The sequence below is a fragment of the Ruditapes philippinarum genome, unplaced genomic scaffold, assembly GCF_026571515.1.
Source record: "Ruditapes philippinarum isolate M1 unplaced genomic scaffold, ASM2657151v2 ctg1138_1_1_1_1, whole genome shotgun sequence".
In the NCBI taxonomy this organism is placed as follows: Eukaryota; Metazoa; Mollusca; class Bivalvia; order Venerida; family Veneridae; genus Ruditapes; species Ruditapes philippinarum.
This window is the reverse complement of record NW_026856209.1, coordinates 294,838-319,123: the sequence shown is the minus strand read 5'-3', so window position 1 is coordinate 319,123 and position 24,286 is coordinate 294,838. Positions and strand designations below refer to the sequence as shown.

The window sequence follows — 24,286 nt, the reverse complement described above, 5'->3', positions numbered from 1 at the left end:
ATGTTATGTTATTCTTAAGTTAATATATATCTCCAAAGTTAAACTTTGTTAAATCAATTAAAATTCGAAATTTCGTTCGGTTCTCAAGTTGTTGGCCCCGGAAAAATAAAACGCATACGTAAAACATGTAGAGTTGGATAAATACCGTTCAAGCACAAGGATTTAATGTTTGTGTTTTATATATAATATACATCATGAATCTGTTTTAAAATTTTATGCTATAATAGCGTCAACGCACGTTTATTTCGTGTTATAACGTCTGCAGAGTCCCTCTCAACTGTTGGAGCCCTCGCCCTACCGGGCTCGGGCACCAACCGTTCCTCGGGACTCTAGTGCAGATGTTATAACACGGAAAAACGTGCGTTAACCCTATATAAACTTATGTTTTGAATTATGACATTTAATAAATATCATTTTGAACAATTGGGTCAAATGCAATTGTAATTTACAATAAATGTACCTCCAGTTTTCTTCAAATATTCTTTCACGAATAAATATTCGCCAGGTGTCTCAAGCCGCACAAGGTAGGCGCCCCGACTGTCACAGTACGCCTGATGTAAAAATAAAAATGTAAGCATAGCAATGTATGTATGTATATATATAAAAAGAGAAACTTAAATGCTTCTTTTGTTGTTGTTGTTCTTGTTTTTGTGTGGGGATGGGTGAAACTATATACATACAAATTATTGCAGTTGTATATAAACGGCAGACACGTTTGTTATGCTTGTATATAAAACATTTCTAAATAATTTGAGCCTTTTATAAACTTTCTTAATGAAAGAAATGAGAACACTGTACGCTATTTTTATCCAGCTATGCTGCGTAGTTGCTTTTTTATCAGTTTCAAATTTGTTATTATTTCTTAACAAATCAATGTCAAAACTTATGGCCGTTTTTAAAATCATGCAAATTACCGGCGCATGGCCATAATGAGGCTTGGAAATGAATTGGAATCTTAAAGTGTTTTAAATAGACAGTTTATTGCGAATATTGTTAATTGTACATAGATGAGATGTGATAAAATGAAATACATGTAAATATCATATATATTAAAATACATTATTAAATAATTATCAAATGAGTGGGATTTTGATATGAGGATATTTTATCAGCGTAAGTACATTTCAAATTGAAGCAATTTTTGTGCTGCTCGTAGAATTATTGACACTTGCTTATTTTGATATGTCGAAACTAATGCTTTGCTGGTTTCAGTGCTTACAGTACTTTGATTATATTGTCATGTGTAAATGTCAATGACTTTGTTACATGATTTTTACCAATGAAAATACGGAAAATATGTGTCACTGCAATAAAAAATATTGTTTACAGTGAAAATAAATACAGACAATGAAAATACGCATTTCATTTTATTAATTTTATACAATTATTTCATGGGTGTTTGGGAAACAGTTAAAACTGTTGCCCTTAGGTATCAGGGTGACATCTGGAACTGTTGCAAGAGGCCGAAGGGACAACAGTTTACTGTTCCACAAACACCCATGACATAACTGTTTCATTACCTATTACATTGCAATCAAACTACAAGATATATTGTAACAAAATACTAATCATATTTTACAACTGTTTAAATTGTTAACAACTGAATCTTACAGACAAACCACTGCCGTACATTGAGCTGAGCGACGTTTGATAACGCGGCGTTAACGGAAATACCCCGTGACGTCGATAGGGGTGTAAGATTTAAAAATGTTGACCGGTCAACAGTTCATTTCATCATTGCGCATGCACAGGATTTTAGCGATTCATTTAAACAGTTGTGAATAAGGAATTAGTATTTATAGAAGGCATTTGGTAATAATTCTCAATATTTCAAGTATATAATAAATATATGTATCAAACTGTAGCTAAATATACATATATATGTATACATGTATATCTAATTTCTGTAAAAAGTACATACCCACGCCGAAGTGAATGTCAAAAGGGTTTCATAACCGATGTAGTAGCAATGTCCCTCATATGATAGCCAGCCATTTTTACAGCAATCTGTAGAAAGATATTTCAAATAAATGCGAATGCCACTACAAATATTACACGAAATATTTTATGTGTATTTAAAAGTAACATCGTGTTCGTCAATTTAATTGTTGGATTTTTTGTAATGAAATTGTCCTTCTTCAATTTTAGTTTTTTATGGATTTCATATTAAACTAAATATAAATAAAATACAAGAACACGTGATCTGCCCGCATTATACTGTTACATCTTACACGCACCCCCAACTCGCCCCGAAGCACCGGCTTAAGTGGTATTCAATTCTCAACACCAAAAGTATTGGAATCAGAAATCTAGAAAGATCGGCAAATATCAAACTCTTTGCAGCAGTTACTTCCCTTGATCAGTACAGTAACTACAAGTACAGATTTTGATGCTAAAGCATCAAGTCGCCGGATAGAAATATGATTGTATTATCATAAATAAAAGAAAATATCAGTTAAATGGTTTGCGTATAAAACAAAGAGGAACAATAAGTTGAGTAATGTTTATTCATAAACACGTTTTCATTTACTTGCCACAATTATATCTTTCTTGCTGAGAGTTTTATGCAATAAATTTCTGTTATGATATTTTCGTTTGCTTACATAACTTATTATGATTAATGTTAACGATTTTATTGTAAGTATAATAACATGTATAATTATATCAATTAATACTGCTCGATGGCCTAGTGGTAAGTATGACGAAGTTGTAACCTACATTTAGTAGGCGCAAGTTCGAATCTCGGACAAATCCTGTGTGTAGTTTTCATAAATTGATTTTTATTATATCTTTTAACTTTATGAAACATAAGTTGATAAATCGTGTGTTTCATTTCTAGCACTTTTTTATGTCATAATTTTGATAAACGGTCAAGTTTTGCAAAATACAAAAAGTATTATGTTTGTTTGTTTGTTTCATTTTACGCCTTTTCCCAACAGTATTTCAGTCATATAGGCGGGTAGTTTCCTAACCATCGTTCCTGGAGAGTTACACCAGTACTAGACTACCTTCCTCCGCGCTAAACTACCAAAGCATCTCCCGGGGATCGAACCCACGCCAGAGAGGTAGCTGGATTAGAAGTCATCGACTCTAACCCCTCGACCACGGAGGCGGTCAAAAAGTATTATAAAAGAAAACATAAAAAAAATCACTTTATCGAACCTACAGTCTTCAATTTGAAACTAACTTAAAATCTAACACCTTGTCACCGAGGCTTGTAAAGCAAGTGATATGATTATAATTCTACTTGTAATTCTACTTTATACATATACCGTTGTACGTATGGTTTTCTTCAGCATCCGATAATTACCGACAAATTATTACCGATCATCGAATATTTGCAAAGACTTATTAGTGACTATGAAAATATATATGCTTAATTATTGCATAAAACAATGCAATTCTACTGTAAAAGTGGTGTCCGCATAAAAAGATTATTCTTATGTACTATCGAAAAAATATATTATTTAGCTGAAATCAATATTCCTGTCGTTACATACGATAAAGTTAACGTTTAATTGCCTTTCAGTGCAATAAACTATCAACTAAAAGATGGTTTATTAGTTTTCTCTTTGTATCCAATACGATTCCGGCCCCTACTGTCATACCGAGATTTTTCATACAAAATTACTTTGATTTGCACTTTATCAGCTGCCAACCATTCACAAGTTACCTGTATCTACTACCTGTGTTTTACCAGCCATTTGTTACGATTAATAGATTTTATAACAATAACATACAACGTGTAGTCACGTGATTCTGGGAGAAACTGTTTATAATAAATAAGATAAAAAAATAGACAAATATACAATATAATAATATACAAACAACCAGATAATTTAAAAGTGTCATTTCAAATATCATGCATGATTTATTTATCATAAAATAGCAACGATTGACACTTTAAAAAAAAGTAAAAGCATCCCTAAATTCAATGACTGGTCTATAGGGATACGTCATTAATTCATTTTATAAAAATTGTAATGTTGCTTTTTACGATGTCAATATTTGAATATTTCATTTCATTGAGCAACATTATTGTATGTTTGAATTTTTGAGATTACTGAAAACAATTGTAGTCTTTAATTGTTCAGTAATTGTTATGCTTTTATTTACAGAAATTAATGCCTTCTCCTACCATAGGTATAATATTAAACTGTTACAAATATAGTCGCCGGTTTCTACCGGCGACTAATGAAGGAAGAGGAGATCACTGCGTGGAGATTTGTGAAATATAATATCACTCAGATGAATTTTGGGGCAACAGTTAATTATGGTGGCTAATTTGGTACACGTTGTGCGTTGCGTTGTCGATAGCGACAACAGAATCTATATCGTTATCGCCTTTTCGTCTTGTCGCTAGATTGTCACGATCTCGCTTGTCTAATAGCCCATCCTTCGATTTGAGCGTGACATCGCAATAACACGCCGCAAGACAATGCGCAGTCTGGAGTGCATCGTTAGCGACAAGACAACAAAACGAAAGTTCGGAAACGCGCCGTCTGGCGCTTTGTCGTGCCGTCGCTAGTGTTCCATATCAACCATCATAGTTTATAGCTAACATAAGGCACTTATAACCCAATGTTTAGAAATTCTGAAAATGGGACATCCCATGAGCGCTTATAACATAAAAAACATATATTTCAAAATAACAGAGAGTCATTTCTTCATGAACGGATGCTTCACTAGTACATTTAGAAGTTTTTAATTAGTTAAAAAATGTTGGGTTTTTTTGTTTATAAAGTTATCATCAATTATCAATTATCATTTCGCTTTCTTTGATATCTGCAACTAAGGTTGTTTTGCGTAAATTGAAATTACTTTACCTGCGTTGGCTCCCAGAACGAGGCTTGAAAACCCGACTAAAAATGCTACAATCTTCATACCGCAAGGCTGTTAGAACGTCCCTAAAAATTAAGTAATTTTTATTATAAATAGCGGTACTATTTCATTGTTTGGTCTGTTGAAACGCTTTAATTATTATTTGCACATTATGTCTAAGTTTTGATAAAAAAGATAAATGTATTAAAATTAAAGTGGAATAAAAAATACTATCATTACATTACACTACACCAGTATTGACACCAGTTTTCTAAATTGTCCTGTCAAAATGTAAATCAAATTTAGTTTATTTTTTTTTTTTTTTTTTTTTTTTTTTCATTTCAAATGTTCAATTACGTGTTATGCTACATGAATGATACAAAAAACAAATGTTAACATAACTAAGACAAATTGGTAAGGTTACCGATTACAAGAACACTGGCACGAGTCCTCCTCACAAATAAATAAATGAATACATAAATAAATAAATAAATACATAAATAAATAAATAAATAAATAAAAATATTCTTCATATAAATTAAGATGAATATAAAACTTGAAATAAGCATACTTACAATTAACACACTGAATAAAACAATGTTCTTATAATGGGTAAAATACTGAAATAATCTCTTGGTTTTTGTTTTGTCTTTGTCAACAAATATGTCTAGACTGATACTTATAGATATACACGCAGGAAGTTTTGGAGGTTTATTTTTATTTTCAAATGCAACATCTTTATAATGTCACGTGACCGAGTTATTTCTAAAGTTTGTTACGTCATACCAATTTTTTTGAAGAAAAAAATCTGCGCTATGACTTCTCTAGTTGAAATTTGACGCAGTAGCTGTAGAAGACAAGTTCGTCTTAACTGCAAAATAAAAGTTAAATTCAATTTTGACGTTAGTTACGTATATATGATCAAATTCCAAGTTAAGTATTTAAGATCTACATCACATGTCTATATATAGTTGTCATTGTGAAACTATGATTAGAATTTAAAGATGTAGATATTGTGACACACAAAATAAAATAAAATTTAAAAAAAAAAGAACCGGTTAAACCGGGTGATGCTCTCCGAAAAGGTTCTGGACACAGGAAAGTATAAAAAAATCAACAAAGGGCAAAACCTCCAAAATGAGGCAAGGCAGAGTTTGGTTTTTTTCACTGCAATTCTATTCAATGAGCTCTATCTATCTATAAAGTTTACTGATGATATCAGAGTTATGTCCCGGGTAAAATTCAAAGTGTAAAAATGACTAAGGGCAATAACTCCAAAATTTGACCAGGCTTTGTTTAGGTTCTTTAAGCATTGCAGTTCTATCCAATGATATCTAGCTACCTACAAAGTTTCATGTTGATATCTCTAATAGTTTTAAAGTTATGTCCCGGACAAAAGTCAAAAAGTAAAAATAAACAAAGGGCAATAACTTTAAAATAAGGCAAGACAGAGTAATGATTCTTAAGCACTGCACTTCTACCCAATGAGACCTATTTATCTACAAAGTTTCATGTTGATATCTCTTATAGTTTTAGAGTAATGTCCCAGACAAAGTTCAAAGTGTCAAAATGAACAAAGGGCAATAACTTCAAAAGTAGGCAAGACATTGTTTCAGTTCTTGTGCACTGCAAACCTACTTAATGAGATCTATCTACCTAGAAAGTGTCATGTTGATACCTCTTATAGTTTAAGAGTTATGTCCTGGACAAAGTTCAAAGTGTAAAAATAAACAAAGGGGGTTAATTCAAAAATTAGGCAAGGCAGAGTTACGGTTCTTGTGCAATGCACACCTACTCAATGAGATCTTTCTACCTACAGAGTTTCATTTTGATACCACGTATAGTTTTAGAGTTATGTTCCAGACAAAGTTCAAAGTGTAAAATAAACAAAGGGGGGTAATTAAAAAATTAGGCAAGGAAGAGTTACGATTCTTCTTCACTGCACACCTACCAAATAAGATCTATCTACCTACAAAGTTTCATGTTGATACCTATTATAGTTTTAGAGTTATGTCCCGGACAAAGTTCAAAGTGTAAAATAAACAAAGGGGGTAATTAAAAAAATAGGCAAGGCAGAGTAACGGTTCTTGTGCACTGCACACCTACTCAATGAGATCTATCTACCTACAAAGTTTCATGTTGATACCTCTTATACTTTTAGAGTTATGTTCCGGACAATGTTCAAAGTGTAAAAATAAACTAAGGGGAATAATTCAAAAATTAGGCAAGGCAGAGTTACGGTTCTTGTGCACTGCACACCTACTCAATGAGATCTATCTACCTACAAAGTTTCATGTTGATACCTCTTGTCGTTTCAAAGTTATGTCCCGGACAAGAAAAGGGGACGGACGAAAAGACGGACGGAAAGACGGACGGACGGACGGACAAGGCGGCGACTATATGCTCCCCCGAAATTTTTCGGGTAGCATGAAAAGCGACAAAAAAAGTTTCTCGTGAAATTTGATATTTTTATGGAAAAAGGAATTTAGAATACGCCTGAAAATCGTGTTTTTAACAGTGGTAATATGTGAATTCGTACCATTTCATAGATACTCCGCTCAAAAGAGTGATTTGATGATGATGATGATGATGATGATGATGATGATGATGATGATGAAGATGATGATGATGATGATGATGATGATGATGATGATGATGATGACGGAAAAGGTTATTTCATTTGAAAATGTTTGCATCGCGAAATTCTCCAGTTCACATATTGCGACATTTCATTCTTAATTAATAATCAAGCACCCTCATACCGATCGGAATGATCGGATTTTATTATGACCGACTAAAAGGCTCGAGAAGTTGCTGTCGCCCTTTCACAAAATCTGATTTCATTACATAAGGGCGCCGCGCTTCGGCGCGGACGCCAACCAGATGCAAACAACAATATTACATGCACCAGACATTAAACTGGGCATGTAAAAAGTAATTTCTGCGTCACATTGGAATATGTTATAGTTGGTTAAAACAACATAAGTATCCTTTGATACATTTATACGAAGTGAAACCATTATAAACCAAAGCATTAGGAAACATTTTGGATAGTTTCTTATTGTGTTTTTTCCTGATAAATGTCTACCAATTAAAAAAACCTAAGATTGAGTACGTTTAAGTACTACGCAATTGTACATGGTCACTTATTCATCAGTATATAATCATTTTTGAATATTTTAAATATCTCCAAGTTTTTATTGCAATGTTTCGTTGCTGTTATTTTTTGAATGGAACGAGGAAGGTATGCGTGTGGTGTGTGAGAGAGAGGGGAGGGTGAATGATATGAAACGAATAGAAAGACACAAGTCATACTTAACGTCAACAAATTCCTTCTTGATCATTTTCGACAGATAACCACTTTGTTTACACTTATAGATTTGTAAAATTTTATAACATTTGACATTTTCCTTGATCATTTTGAAAAGATAAACAAAGTCGGACACGAAAAAAACACAACACTAATTGAGAATTGAAACTGGGTTTTATTATAACAGACAACGTTCAAAAGTAGGTCACATTTTTTGTGTTTAAACCTTTTTATTTGCTTTACACACGCTAGTTTTAAGGATTCAAAAAATGTAACTTTCTAGTACTAATTCAACATTTGTAGAGATATTAAGCGAAACTTAAATTGTCATGCTAGTGTCACATGGAGAAACTCTTCCCAATTTGTGTTATTAGAACCTCAATGGAAAGTTAGTGTGTTTTTACTGAGTATAATTTGGCAAAAATAATTTAAATATCATGGGACTCTCACCAGGTGCCAAATATAATGCATCTAGGAAGCAACTCGTGGCCCAATGGTGTGTTTTCGTGCAAGATTTTGCCGTCACCTCCGCCGTAGGGAGGTAAGAAACTTCATAATGGAGCATGATGTTACACATTACAACACACCACCACCAAATTATTGTCTGAAAAAATAACACAAATCATGTTTTCGATTTAACATACTTACAAAGAGGTCAATTGTTCCGATATTTCATTTGTATCAGGAATGGAATTGTCCTTGCCCTCTATCGAATCTCTATTCGTGAATATATATAAGAAAAATTATATATAACGAAATCTTGGGGAAATAATCAGGATGTTCCCACTGTCAAATTCCCTAACAGTTTCTTGGGTGACAACAAGAGGGATGGAGAGGTCATTGTCTTGATGTAATACGAAATTGCCATCAAGTTGTGGCCTATACATCTTCACAGCACACACCAGATCACGCTTGATAATTTGAAATTAAGACAGGATTTATCATACCAAATGCGTTTATAAATACGATAGATATAAAATGAAACATTTTTTTATTATTTCAGATGTTATTTCAAAGCAAATACCCTTACTTTTGAATAACATTGTGCTGTGACTGTCCTCCCTGCCTTATCAGATTTAATTTGTTGAATGAAAAATTATATTGTCATAGTGCCTATTGGTCAAGAAAAAGATCAAAAGCTCCTTTGCCAATGGCAAATATGAGAACATTTTTCCTTTACAAGCAGCATTCTTTGCACAATAGTAAGTCTATTGATTCCTATACGAATGTGAAAGCGAAGCCTTTGTTGGCTTATGATATTTTATATCCACATATATTACGATACCCTGCATGAAATATTCATCATTTGCGATGAAAATTCCTTGTTATGTTTTCTGAGATTTTTTTTTTGGGGGGGGGGGGGGCAGCCTTAAAATCTTTCTTTTCTTTTTCTTTTTTTCTTTTTTTCAGCTTTTTTCCACTTTCATCATTTTCATAAGAAAACATTCAGTTTTTAATCATTTAAGTTAAAAACAGGAATAAATATGATATACAACTTTAAGTTTCAGCTGAAATTGTTATTACCTGATTTTTTTAAAATTTATGTAACCTTGCATATATAGAGGATATTCAAATTTTATCTATAAATACAGGATTTATTTTCATTTTTGAGTAGTATAAAAATAAAGTTCATAAGTGGTGGTAGCCATGAGAGTAATATGAAAATGTTCAAACCACAAGTTGAAAATAAATCCTGTATTTATAGAAAAAAACTTGAATTTTCTGTTTATTATATGCATTTGTCTCTTTTTTGACATCACAATTTGAAAGACTTTCTCTTAAATTTTATGTACTGGCAGAATTTATAAAAAAAGAAATCTGGCAAGACACCAGGGCAAATACGGAAAATATGTTGCACTACAGTAAAAATACGGAAAATGAAAATACTCATTTTATTTCATCAATAATTCGATTACGTATAAGTATATACTAAGTTAATGCATTGAATTGGTTGCAATAAAATATTATTTTATCAAATTAATAAATATAAAGATCTGTGTCGCAACAAAAGTACTTCGTCTTCTTTTTTTTTCAAAATAAATTAATTATCTTGTTTTCGTAAACTTATAAAAATCTGGAAGCAAAGTGAACCCTCGGAAGCATTAATCACAACAAAATTACAAGAGAAATGCAGACTCGGTTTGATTGAGTCTGTACATGAGGGATAAATGAATAACGTGCAACATCCTCTACGCCCCCTAGCAGCGGCTTGAGCGGTTACTCAATTCTCATAACTTTAATAGTGCTGGCATCAATGAATCCCGAAGGACCCGAAAAATTATAACAACACGATAAAGGGCTTAGCTATTATTTCTTTTTGAATGTTTGTCCCTAGATTACTTTAAAATTTCTAAATAATCTGAATGTAAGTACTTTTCAAACCAATGTTTTGTATTCGTAACTTGAGCGCCCCCTACTTTATTTTATTAGTACTTCCACCGTGCAGCCATTTTTATTTTTGTTATTTATTGAATTTGACTAGTTGACCACAAATATATATAAATCTATTGGCCGTGAATATTCTAATCCTGTCAGACTAAAAGAGTTTAAACCTCAAACTTGTCATCAACTGAACGGTACCAGGATATATCAGCACCACCAATCTTATTTTAAAGCGACACTACACATATATTGATATTGATGTAGATTCTCTTGTGTTGCTATACTAGTATATGTAACTTATAAAGTGTTTCTCTGTTCTATTCTGAATAAACTGTCACTGTGACTTCATATACAAATACCAAGTATTGTTGTGTATTTTCGGACTCAGGTCGTTATTGTAGGCGCAAAAGCTGAGTTGATGTTGTTTGGGGTTTTTTTTCAGTAAAGAAATTATCAAGTTTGACAGCACTCTTGTCCGAGATACTATGGGTAATCTGATTAAACGTATGGCATCAAAAACGCATAAGATTGTGTATATAACATAATGATGTATTTGCGAAAAGAAAAACAGTTCATTTTGTAAGGTTTTTCAATTTTTGATCAATTTATTACTGAGCTGCTTTACCAGAAAATGTACCAGTTACATGGGGGTACTGACATGTTGAGATCATGTAGATATCAATATATAATCTAAATTCAGCATCGACAAAAGCATATTAAACTGTTTAATTCCGATCGAAACTTTAAAAATTTTGTTAAAGCTACAAAAACAAGATGATTAGTTCAGTTTGTCTTGCAGTCATTTGTTTTGCTGGGATCTCTGGTCAGTTTATTTTATATCGCTTTTTCATAACTTCTATTACTACCTTTGAATTAAATTTCTTTTACTGATTTTGTTTTGTTTTCCAACTTTTTGTATTGAGTGACACGTTTTTATGCTCATAAATAAATAAATATTTTATATGTGATCGCACTCGAGTTTTCTTATTTTAAAACCTGTTACTGTGAATGATTTCAGGAGCTAGACAGACTATTTCTGTTATATGCTAAAACGTCTGAGGTCGCGCAAACAATCTTTGCATTTTCTGTTGTTGATTAGAGGCGTATATATGATACCCATTGGCCAAACCTTTGTTACAACCGGTTCTGCAATAAAACGAGTTTTGCAAAATTTTATTGAAAAACTCGTTGCGATTACAAAACTCGTCCATTGCAAAACCGATTTAAACAAACTTTTGCAACTTTGCCCATGCTTTTTAAATCTGTGAAAGTTTTCTGAAAGATCATTTCCTCGTTCAACGGACAATGTCATGGTTTCATTTCTAAAACGTTGTGGGTGCAATCGAACCAGTTCTTGATATTTAGAAGTATTAAAGATAGTCACATTCAACTTGAACTATCTACGCTGCAAATGTGTACACTAACACTCAATACGTTAACAAGTAAAATGGTTTTCTGCGGGATATAAAGATATTTCATTTAACTATTTTCAACATTGTTTGGGGGATAAATAAACGTTTGTATCAGAAATATAGTTGACAATAATCGATCAAGATAGAAGAAGGTCTTTTGAAACTAGTGACCGTTAAAGACCGGAGACCGGAGAAGGTCGAACATAAAACAATTATTTCTTTTTAAGAAAATGATTAAATACCATTTTCTGAATAATTCCGGACAAAAAAAATAATGTAAACACACAAGTTTACGCAGAAAATATCTCTATTTAGTATGGCAGTTGCCACTACGAATATTTTAATTTTGTTGATTTTCAGTATAAACAATTTATTGTTTGTAAAATTTTAGATAAATATTAAAGAAACGTTGATAATTTTCAAACACATCATTCAAGTTTTTCCACCTTGAACGGGAAAATAATTATAGAAAATTAGAAATATCACGTAATAGTTTTTTGTTGTTAATTAGGTGTAATTCGGACCATTTCCGTAACGTACCGGCAAGGTTTTCTAGCTAGGTTTTCGAAAAGATCAAACCGATCATGTACGGTTTACAGATCATGTGCTCCTCCATGCCTCAAAAGTTAAACGTATATCAATTCAGACCGCAGGGAATAATACATACAACGTTGGTAGTTGTCTAACAATTTGGCTGAATTACTTTACTAATTAACATTTCCCCATAAAATATCAGAAGATATATCTTATGATTGTCTTATTAATTTCAGTTTTGGAGGAAGAACCTTTTAGTGTTTCTTTCGAATATAGAAAAACATGACTTTATGTATTTGTCAATATGCATAATGTATCACATACTATTTTTATTTACCATGCCAACTGCAAAAGCGTCATGTTTTTGCCATAGAACTTACTCACCTGTGTGCAGCGTTTGTGGCATGACGTTTCCTAATCTATGTTTTCTAGAATGTGCGTAAGTAAAAATAATCATTTATTTTACTGTTTAATGGTTAATATATAACTAGACAAGCAATTATCATAGTATTGCAAGCAATCCATAAGTCCCCTACCGGTTAGAACCCCATCAACATTCTGAAGGGCCATTGGCCATTCACTAATGTTTCAATTTTTCTCTATTTTAAGTAAATTTGTTGGAAAAGTTCTTTAAAAGTGATCACAGGAAACAGTTTTTTTATGAACAGACAGACGGACTGAAGGACACTCTAAAGTTAATTTTTGAAACATCCCTGTTACCAAAATATAACATTTTAAAAGCAAAATTCTTAAAGAGGAGATAACTCTTGAATTAAAGATGCAATTTCATAAAAAATTTTCAGCTCTTTTTGACTAATCACAAATATTGTTTTATTTGCCATGTTTTAAGCCTATATTTGTTGTCAAGGGCTAGGCAACTGATATTTTATCAAAATAGGAAGAACGGATAAGACATGCATAATCTCAAGACTGCTATCTACCCATATGTCAAGTTTCATAAAAATATTTCCCAGTACTTTTTTGAGTTATAACTGATTCAGTTTATGTGTAAAATTTGCCATATTTTCAGTCTATGTGTTGCCATAGCAACCAGAATTTTCAAACATAGGAAGAAAAGAAAAAGACATGCATAATCTCAAGACTGCCATCTACCCATATGTCAAGTTTCATAAAAATATTTCCAGTACTTTTTGCGTTATCACTTGATCCAGTTTATGTGTAAAATTTGCCATAATTTTCAGCCTATTTGTTGCCATAGCAACCAGAATTTTCAACATAGGAAGAAAAGAAAAAGACGTGCATAATCTCCATACTGCCATCTATCCATATACCAAGTTTCATAAAAATATTTTCAGTACTTTTCAAGTTATCGCGGGATCATGAATGGGTGTTATAGTAACTGGCCCAGCTACGCGCCGTACACCTGTGTGTATCTAATATAACGCGAACTTGACGGAAGTATAACATCAAATTTTAACCCCGTTGAAAAGTTTCCCCATGGGTCGTTTTTAACGGATTTTTTTTTTATTTTCTACGTTGAAAATTGACCACTTCCCGTTATTCAATGACCCACCAGCGCTTGGAAAAAATGGCCCACGTTGAAACGCTATAAGTAATCAGTTATATATCTATATTCCATTCAGATCTTTATGTATAGCATAACGACCAAGTACCAGGCATTTCAGTTTACAAAAGACGTGGTCATGAATTGCATGTGACGACGTGATGTGGAATTCGTGACCAGGTCCATTGCACTATTCCGGCGTTATTTCAATATTCTTGCGTTAGTGTATAAACGCGATGATGTCGAGATGTTTGTTTTATGTACATAGATATAAAAGTTAGACCGTTTTATTAACTATTTTACAATTGTTTTATTTGACATAAGTGGGGCGACCTACCTCCATGATGGTGAATGCACTGGCTTACGTAAGCGATCTGCTGTGAGTCAGCAGCCTACTGTTGAACCTGAAGACATCCCATGTATATGTACATCAATCTACCTACCAGTGTGTGGCGTCGATGGTACAACCTACGACAACGACTGCAATAGAAAATGCGCAAATTAAGTTTTCGTTAAACTTTTTCACTATTTTCAATTTCATTAAGACTTCTTGTGGTATATTAAATGAATTTTAATGAATTTTTAATAACCCAATAGATGCAAAAGAATAGTAAACATGAAATACAATTTCAAATAGAAACCAAGGGCTTATAAACTGTTTGTCAACTATGTCGATTGCTCATATTATTGAGTCGCTTTAGTTATGCTTATATGTTAAACTTCTCTATCAGGTAAGAATGAACCCAGTATTTGTTCACTTTTATTATTGATAAAATAAATTTAAATAGAACAATCAATTTGAATAAACCAATTAGGTAAGATGTAACATAGTTTATTTCCGAATAAAGTTAGATGGCACAGCTTGAAGTATGCCTTCTCTATAATCCTAAAAGTATGTGTTTGTAAGAAGCAGAAAGAACGTGTATTTTGAGTTGTAAACTTGTGTCATATTTGGCGTTAATTTGTATAAAGAACTCTGTTTTTATTATGTTTCTTAAAGATTGTGAATTCAGACAAGAACGCGTATTTCAGACTCTCTCTTATATTCTGTAAATTCGGTAAATAAACAAAAATTATACTTCAAACTGTGTCATATATAATTGTACATAAGTAAAGAAGGCGTATTTATGCTGTAACATATTACTTAAGGTATTGATCCCGCCAAAAATTTCTAACATTGGCCAATATCGTGAAAAATCGGACAGTTATTTTTCACAATATTCAGTATTTAATAAATTCTAATCGTTTTAGATCGGAATTTAGTACATAGCGGTAAGGGGTGAGTGATTGTAAATAATCTAATGCAAAAGATTTTGAAAGTAAGTTCCGGAAATAACCAATTTGCTATGATATTGGCTTATGTTAGAATTTTCTTAGCAGGAAACATTACAGTAAGACTACAAATGAAGCATTATTTCAAGTCTTAAAGAGACCACCAGGTTTTGAATTACATACCAAGTTTTGTTTCATTTTTGACAGTGTTGAGCTAGCACACAACGGGGCCTGTGATGAACTGTCAACAAAGGCGCCTTTCAAAAACTAAGAGGCTCTGTAACATTATAATTCTACAGAATAGTGATATATTGTCTCTGTTCACCTGTACGCTGTTATTAATAAATGAAATTGTGATTTAGTGACATAGCCGCTGTAATCATAGACGATTATTGAACATTTAGACAAATGTTATCATTGTCAATTTGCAATTATCTTATATTTGCTAAAGTAACAAAATGAACGAAAATAAACAATAAAATATATATTATGTTTTGTTCGCTAAGTTTTCTTTCTTACTCCTTTGGTATGTACGTACATGTTTTAAAGCAGAAATACATATAAATATAGTCTAATACAAATATACGAATGCCTGTCTGTATCATGGTGTTATCTATGTAAAACCTATTGTTTGTTTTAAAATATTTCCCCGATTTGTTTATACCAATTTTCCGAAGAAAAGTAGAATGTCGGAGTTGGGACGGGTGTTTGTATGGAAATATCTACACAATATTTAAAACAATTATACTATTCTTTATGTTGCTGTAGAATAGACTTTCAAAGCTTGTTTATGTGTGCGTATGCACACTATATACCGCTTATGTTTGGCCATCTTTTAACCCAAGATACAGGATTTATATAACTCTTATAGAGACCAATTAGGCATTGCTTCACACCTTGAGCATTGCAGTTTCTTACGATAAGAATTAAATATGTTTTCCTAATAGTATACAAGTCTTCTTGATTTATGTAACTTTTGTAGAGAGCAACATGGTTTTGCTACGTACCAAATTTATATCAAGCTCTGTTTATTGATTTTTTCGAGAAGAAGGTTTTTTTTTTAAGTTTATTTTCTTTATAGAATACTTTGTACTAAACTGTTTTTATTTTCAAAGTTTAAAATCGAGAAACGTTGAACAGGGGTCGTATTCACAACTGATCTTATGTTTTTTCATAAGTTAAAACACAAGATGAAAACAAAACCTATACAATTTGAAAATAAACTTAAACAAGAGCCCGGTTTGGGCCGGGTGATGCTTCCGAATAGGTTTTGGACACAGGAAAGTACACCTCTTGTAGTTTCACAGTTATGTCCCTGGAAAAATTTCAAAGTGCAATAATTCCAAATTAAACAAGGCAGAGTTACTGTTCTTTTGCACTGCACTTCTAATCAATGTGATCTTTTCAACCTCACAAAGTTTCTTGATGATATCTCTCTTATGATTTCCGAGTTATGTCCGGACAACTTCAAAAAGTAAAAAAAACAGAAGGGCAAATAACTCCAGAATTAGGCAAGGCAGGGTTATGATTCTTGTGCATTGCACATCTACTCATTGAGATATATCTACATACAAAGTTTCATGTTGATATCTCTTATAGTTTTTACAGGTATGTCCTGGACAAGATTTTTCTAAAAGGGGAGATAATTCAAAATGAGGCTTAACAGAGGTATGGTTCTTTTTTGCATTGCACCTTTACTCAATGAGATCTATCTACCTACAATGTTTCATCTTGATATCTCTTTAGTTTTTAGAGTTATGTTCCGGACAAAGTTCAAAGTGTTAAAATTAACAAAGGGCAATAACTCCAAAATTAGGACAAAGTTATTGTTCTTATGCACTGCACATCTACCCCATTGAGATCTATTCACCTACAAAGTTTCATGTTGATATCTCTTATAGTTTTAGAGTTATGCCCCGGACAAGATTTTTCTATAAGGGGAGATAATTCAAAAACCGGGCAAAATAGAGTTATGGTTCTTTGACACTGCACCCCCCCCCCTCCCTCAATGCCCTCTACCACTGTATGAAGTTTCAACAAATTATCTCCAAGGGTTTTCAAGTTATGTTGCGGACAAGACAACGGACGGACAGACGGACAGGCGGACGGACGGACAGACGGACAAGGCGACGACTATATGCTCCCCCGAAATTTTTCGGGGAGCATAAAAATGTTTATGTATGATAAAAAAACTGTATTTCAGTTCCTGTTAGATTGCTTAAGTGGATAACATTAGAAAACGTAAAGATCATCAAGTGTGTCTCTTTTAAACACCAAATTGTTGATATTACAGTAGATATATAGATACATCCTGGTTGGTTACGCCGCTTTGATTAAGCTATAATTTGGTCACTTTCCGCAAATATATTCTTATACTTGTATTGATATTACGAGAACCATTTTATTAATTTTAGTTGTAAAATTTGAGTATAATATTTTTACTATATATTGTAGTAGATATACATGTATATACAGGTAATGCACCATGAAGTGTATGGTGGGAATAGCGAGAGAAAAAAACTCCAAATTTTTATTCTTCCCATCTGTCCCCGCAGTTTCGGGCGAATACAATTACATGTATAATTGTATTAAATTTTGGGCCAAAATTGCGTGGTTTGTATTTCCAACTGGCAGAAGTCATGAGGGCGCAGTTAGCAGTGATTTGCAATAAAAATTGTTCACGCAGATTGGGCAATTAAAGATTCGAGAGACCTGTACGTGTATGTAATGAATGGAATCCCCGATACTCCACGCGAGTGGAACCGGGTTAACAGGGGATTTTTGCAAAATTTCTAACATATTCCTAAGCAATAATGATGTTTGAAAATCTCTGACGAAGCGGGTGGCGAATGCATGATATTATCGTTTAACCTATATTTTGTGAGGGAACGCTGCTTTCATCCTATATATAAAGACACGCAGATTTTTTTCATCCTATAAAGTCACTGAAAGAGTTTCATTACATAAAGACAACACCTAAATGACTGATTTTCGTTTATCAACACGACGGCTTAATAATAATTGCATTTTAGTTTGCCGAAGGAAAAAAAAACGTTTCACTTAACTCTCATTTGGTCGATCAATATCAATTCATTTATGAAAGAAATTTTATCGAGTATAAACAATAAAGCAAACAGTAAAACAAAACGGCTTTTTGGTTCTTTTTGTTTAATAGTTGACGCACACGGACAATGAATTTGAAATTCCATTATTCAGCCAAAACGGTAGAAAATTACAGTATTGTTTATTTGTTTACAGGCATTGCCTTAGTTTTTTTTCGAATACTTGAGTTTATAACAAAAATGCGGTACATTGAAGAGTTTAAAATGTGTAACCTTTATTCGTTTTGGATAAGGCATTGAACAAGGTATTCTGATTAATTATTTCAGTTTCATTGTCGATTTCTACTTCGATTCATATACATTTATTTTTGATAACGATATGGACATCTGGCTCTTCAAGTTGTTGGGGTTTTTTTCACCACATGCTACACATTTTGCACATTTGTACCCACAGCTGTGAGGGACAAATGATTTGCAGTCAAAAATGTGGGTGGGGGCAGATAACCAAAAAAAAAATATATATACAAACGATTATCTCTGATGAAGATTTTTGAATATGTATAAAATGTACCTTAGAGGTTCGTCTGAGAAGTCGATTTACGAATCAAAAATAATATTCATGATAAGCATGTATACGTAAACAAGTCAAATTAGTGACTCTAAAAAATGATATCGTACACGTGGAAACGTTCTATACCCAGTTACAAAGTCATACAAAATAATGGCTTTTATGGTTAATTGATCTATTCCTAAAATTTTGGATAAAGATAACTAAAATTTACAAGCTAAATATTGAGATTTCTTAAGCAGCAAATGTTTGGTTTTTAGAAATGAGATTTAAAAAAGACTTTTGGCGCAGAATTACATTCATTAACACAGTAGGTAAACGCACACATATACATATCTACTTCCTGTATATTATATAGTTGCCATAACTTTAAATGTCGATTTTATTATGACTTTGTGCGACAGTGGCAATGCTCTTAAAACCTGTTTGCTAAAGTCTCTTTAGCTATTGATTATACATTTCTTTGTGCACATGATATAGATTATACAAATCGAATTACCGTATATAGACTAAAAATTAACGTACATACATATTATATTATATACAGTAGACTCGCAATTATAAATATCGCTGCTGAAAATAATTCAAAAACTGCTTACACCTGATATGAAACAATTATTTTATAACGCTAACATATAGCCCCTACTTTTAATTATGAATGTATACATATATGTCAATTGATATGTTAATTGAATGCCTTGTTGAAAATAAAATTTTGCATTACATGTGTTATCTCTAATGCTTTGATGTATTGTCTTTATAAGCTACCTTCGTTAGATAAAGAGTTCATTATCATCATCATCATCATCATCATCATCATCATCATCATCATCATCATCATTATTATTATACAGTACGTAGTAGTATATATTTTCTTTTACTTACTGAAAAAGAAGAACCTGACAGTAATCTTTTTGAAAATATAAAGCTTCATTCTGAATCAATCTATTTCTGAAAATGAGGTCACCGATCGCTTGGTAATAACTCATGCTCGATCATAGTTGAATATCGACGAAATAAAAATGTACGGGACGTTGCGACCAGTTTATTTCCGGGTTTCTGCATAACGGGAGTTACTCCCTTTATCTCCACCCACAATGCAACTTTGTTTACACACGAAACAAAATGGAGGAAAATGTCAAAATTATTGATAAAAAGTCAACAAACGTTCCTCTAAAAGTAGAATATGTTCGACCTTTCGACAGATCGCCAGATAAAGATTTTCACAATCGTTCCGAATCAGATAAGAAAATGATATGCTACAATCGTGCCCTAAAAGCCAAAGTGAAAGATAAAATTGATCGGCTGCAAAATGAAGTTGAAGACAGGTGCCCATTTAGATTCTATTTAATTTACTGTAGTTTTAGTATCATTATCACAGTAGTAACAGTAATAATATGATTAAACAAATATTTTATAATTTTAGATAGGACATTTTGATTTATCCTATGCTAGCTTAATTACCAGATTGTCTGACTTAATTGTTTATTCAACTTTCAAGTTATTGTTAATTTGTTATGACTAGTCCAACACGTTAGATGTGTTGGTAGTTTTCACTCCGGATCACCGTATTGAATTCACAAGAGCACAGTTCAAGCTCCGCTTAGTTCATAAGAAGGCTGTCAAGCAGTTTACTAGTACTAGTGGTCTTCACTTTCGCAAGGAACTGCATAATTACTTCTGTACATGTAAGAGTAGAGGTAAAATGTAAATGAGTTAATGACTTTAGAAAGGATTTCATGATCAGTCACAATTAAAGTGACCTGTGCTGTCCAGGAATTAAACCTGGATTGCCTGATTCACAGTCCAACACCCTACCTACTGAGCTAATACCGGACGGCTTACATGTTACATGTAATCAATTAAATTACAATAATTTTAAGAGAGTGATTGATTGATATATAATTGATTACATTCAATGTAAAGTAGAATCTTTACTTAAGACCACCCCTGAATTAAGACCACCCCCTTTATAAGACTATTTTTTACAGGGTTCTTTATGTCAATCACAATGGTTACATGATCCAGAATTAAAAACAACCACTTATCCACTTTTAAGACCACCTGATCCAGTCCAAATTCTTTGCTTTATTCTTAATTTGACCCAACTATTGAGACCACTGATATTAAAGTCAACACCTATCTAGATCTTAAATTTGTTATAGATTTCTATACCTATCAGTGATATTTTCAGTGACATTTCTAGTTGGGCGCTCCCATTTTTTTAATGCAACTCAATGACACTCAGTGAGATTTTCCGATAACAGAACAATTGCAACTTTTTAGAAGAATTTATATAAAACAAGCAATTATCATAGTATTGCAAGCAATCCATAAGTCCCCTACCGGTTAGAACCCCATCAACATTCTGAAGGGCCATTGGCCATTCACTAATGTTTCAATTTTTCTCTATTTTAAGAAAATTTGTTGGAAAAGTTCTTTAAAAGTGATCACAGGATACAGTTTTTATGAACAGACAGACAGACGGACTGAAAGACACTCTAAAGTTAATATTTGAAACATCCCTGTTACCAAAATATACCATTTTAAAAGCAAAATTCTTAAAGAGGAGATAACTCTTGAATTAAAGATGCAATTTCATAAAAAATGTTCAGCTCTTTTTGACTAATCACAAATATTGTTATATTTGCCATGTTTTAAGCCTATTTGTTGCCAAGGCAACTGATATTTTTTTCAAAAATAGGAAGAACAGATAAGGCATGCATAATCTCAAGACTGCTATCTACCCATATGTCAAGTTTCATAAAAATATTTCCAGTACTTTTTGAGTTATCACTGGATTCAGTTTATGTGTAAAATTTGCCATATTTTCAGTCTATGTGTTGCCATAGCAACCAGAATTTTCAACATAGGAAGAAAGAGAAAAAAACGTGCATAATTTCAAGACTGCCATCTACCCATATGTCAAGTTTCATAAAAATATTTCCAGTACTTTTTGCGTTATCACTGGATCCAGTTTATGTGTAAAATTTGCCATATTTTCAGCCTATTTGTTGCCATAGCAACCAGAATTTTCAACATATGAAGAAAAGAAAAAGACGTGCATAATCTCAAGACTGCCATCTACCCATATGTAAAGTTTCATAAAAATATTTCCAGTACTTTTTGCGTTATCACTGGATCCAGTTTATGTGTAAAATTTGCCATATTTTCAGCCTATTTGCCATAGCAACCAGAATTTTCAACATAGGAAGAAAAGAAAAAGACGTGCATAATCTCCATACTGCCATCTATCCATATACCAAGTTTCATAAAAATATTTTCAGTACTTTTCAAGTTATCGCGGGATCCAGTTTTGTGGACGGACTGACAGACAGATGGACAGACGGACGGAGGGTAAACCTAAAGTCCCCTCCGGTAAACCGGTAGGGGACTAATAATACACTATGGATATTTTTTTCACCCTCTGTTTCACTACACATTACTACACACTTCTGGCAAGATGATCTTCTCCACACTAAATGCATGGGTGAAAGTTTTAAGGATTATTCCTGAAGTTCAGGATTCTCAATCTCCTGAAAGCCTAATCTATTCCCTATGTAAAACTATAGAAAAACTGCTAAATTAAGGATTTTCAGGATTTTTAAAATTTCCAGCTTTCAGCCATGTAAATGGCCCTTTCATGTTGTAAACTTCAATATATATAATATAATACAAATCTACGTTGAACACCTTTACTGTTCAGATATCATAAAGCAACTGGAATCGAATTTTGTGAAAATATTTTCAAAACTTGATATTGTAATAGGTTTCACTGAGTGCAATTTTGTGTCTGAAACAATGCATGGAAGCGCAAAGGAGGTCTTTCTTCACAATTAAAACTGGAAAGTTGACATGTGACTTATACCGACTGTTCAGGTGAAACCCAACCAGAACATAAAATATTTTATCACAATATTTATATCATAAGTAGCTTTCAACTGTTTGTTTAAAATCTTACTCAATAATAAGGCATATAAGATAAGTAGATTATAGAGATAAACTAATAAATACTTTTAAATTTTAAAACCTACTTGTAACATTAAATTTTATTATTAAGGCATAACATGTCCAACATTTGCAATGAAACTCCTTTCGTTATTTTTATGTCCTGTATGTTTCATGATGAAGTCATAGACTACAAGTAATAGAAAGAGCATCGAAACAAGAGACTGATTTTTACGTTAGGGGGCATAGCGTTCTTTCTCGTTTGTACATGTATCATAAGCAAAAAAAATACAAGCAAAAATAAAAACACTTTTCCTGTCGTTCACAACAACTGAATATAGTTTTTCCATATTTATCCCTTTTCTTGTCATCATAATAAGTAAACCCCAGAAAAAAATGTAGCCAATCAACGAGCATGCTCTATTTTTATTCTTGACAGAAAGTGCAATTAATAATACCTGAACTCCAGTAAACACTGTGACTGTGTATTTATGGTAATACAATTTAATTCTGACACATTTTCAACAAAAAGTTCTCCAAACTAATTGATACAAGAAAATTTATATTCACCTGTAAAATTCTGAGAATCTTGTGAAAAATATTCAGATTCATTGTCATCTCAATTTATCTGAAATTACCAACTTTGCTTGATTCAAATTTTGTATATTTGATGTTGAAATTACCTAGAAATTATGAATTACCATAATTTTTGTAATACTGGTCACTGTCGTCACTACCACAAAATGACTCCAGCACATTCTGGATGTCTAACCTTAAACACAAAAGTTGACTAAAAGTAACTTTATCTATGTATCCATGCAGAAATCCCTTAAACTTCCGGTAATTATTTACTGGATTCTTCCAAATTCCTATGTAAGAAAGGTCTATTTCACATTTAAGCAGGGTTTATGGTTTGTTCCATTGTTTGAAGGACAAAAAAGGTCATCAAAGAAATGCAACATGCTGCTTTTACCTTAAATATTATCTGCAATATTTCTTAAATTATTTAGTCCCTTAGTTTCTGTTTTTCAAAGTGTCCAGGTCATTGCCAATTTTTGGGATTTCAAGATCAGCAGTATGCGCAGGCTGACTGGAAGGTTAAATCAGTTAACAGTATGTGCAGGCTGGCCTGGCTATTCATTGGTGGCAAAGTCAGCAATAGTATATGTGGCTAGGCTTGGCTGCGGCTCTCCTCTTGCGGGTTAAAATGTTAAACAATTCATGTGCAGGCTGCTCCTGAGCTGTTCACATGGTGGTTAAAATTCAGCAACAGTATATGTTGCAGGCTGGGCCTGTTCTTCGACTGTTAGGTTTAAATCATCCACCAGTATGCAAGGCTTATGGCCTGGCTTCTTCACTTGTTGGGAAAAATCAGTAACTGTATTGTGTAGGGCTGGCCAGGTTGTCTTCACTTGTGGGTTTTAAGTCAGTCCAATACACTGTAGGTTAATA

The 24,286-nt window shown here is 32.7% G+C and overlaps 2 protein-coding genes across 2 annotated transcripts in view; one reads left to right on the top strand and one right to left on the bottom strand.

Annotated features, from left to right (window-relative positions):
* Positions 1 to 460: 460 nt before the first annotated feature.
* Positions 461 to 4,913, bottom strand: LOC132745798 (snaclec agkisacutacin subunit A-like; the record flags this gene model as incomplete). The annotated part of the gene is given in 3 exon segments (XM_060734780.1): positions 461 to 551; positions 1,922 to 2,007; positions 4,827 to 4,913. Coding segments are annotated over 3 exon segments (235 nt in total), but the record flags the coding sequence as incomplete, so codon positions are not given.
* A 15,071-nt stretch (positions 4,914 to 19,984) lies between these two features.
* The window catches only part of LOC132745794 (centrobin-like), a 46,206-nt gene continuing 41,904 nt past the window's right edge, over positions 19,985 to 24,286 (top strand). Inside the window, exon 1 of the mRNA XM_060734773.1 lies at positions 19,985 to 20,214. Coding sequence (XP_060590756.1) covers positions 20,012 to 20,214 — 203 coding nt within the window. The 5' untranslated portion in view covers positions 19,985 to 20,011. The remainder of the gene's footprint in view (positions 20,215 to 24,286) is intronic.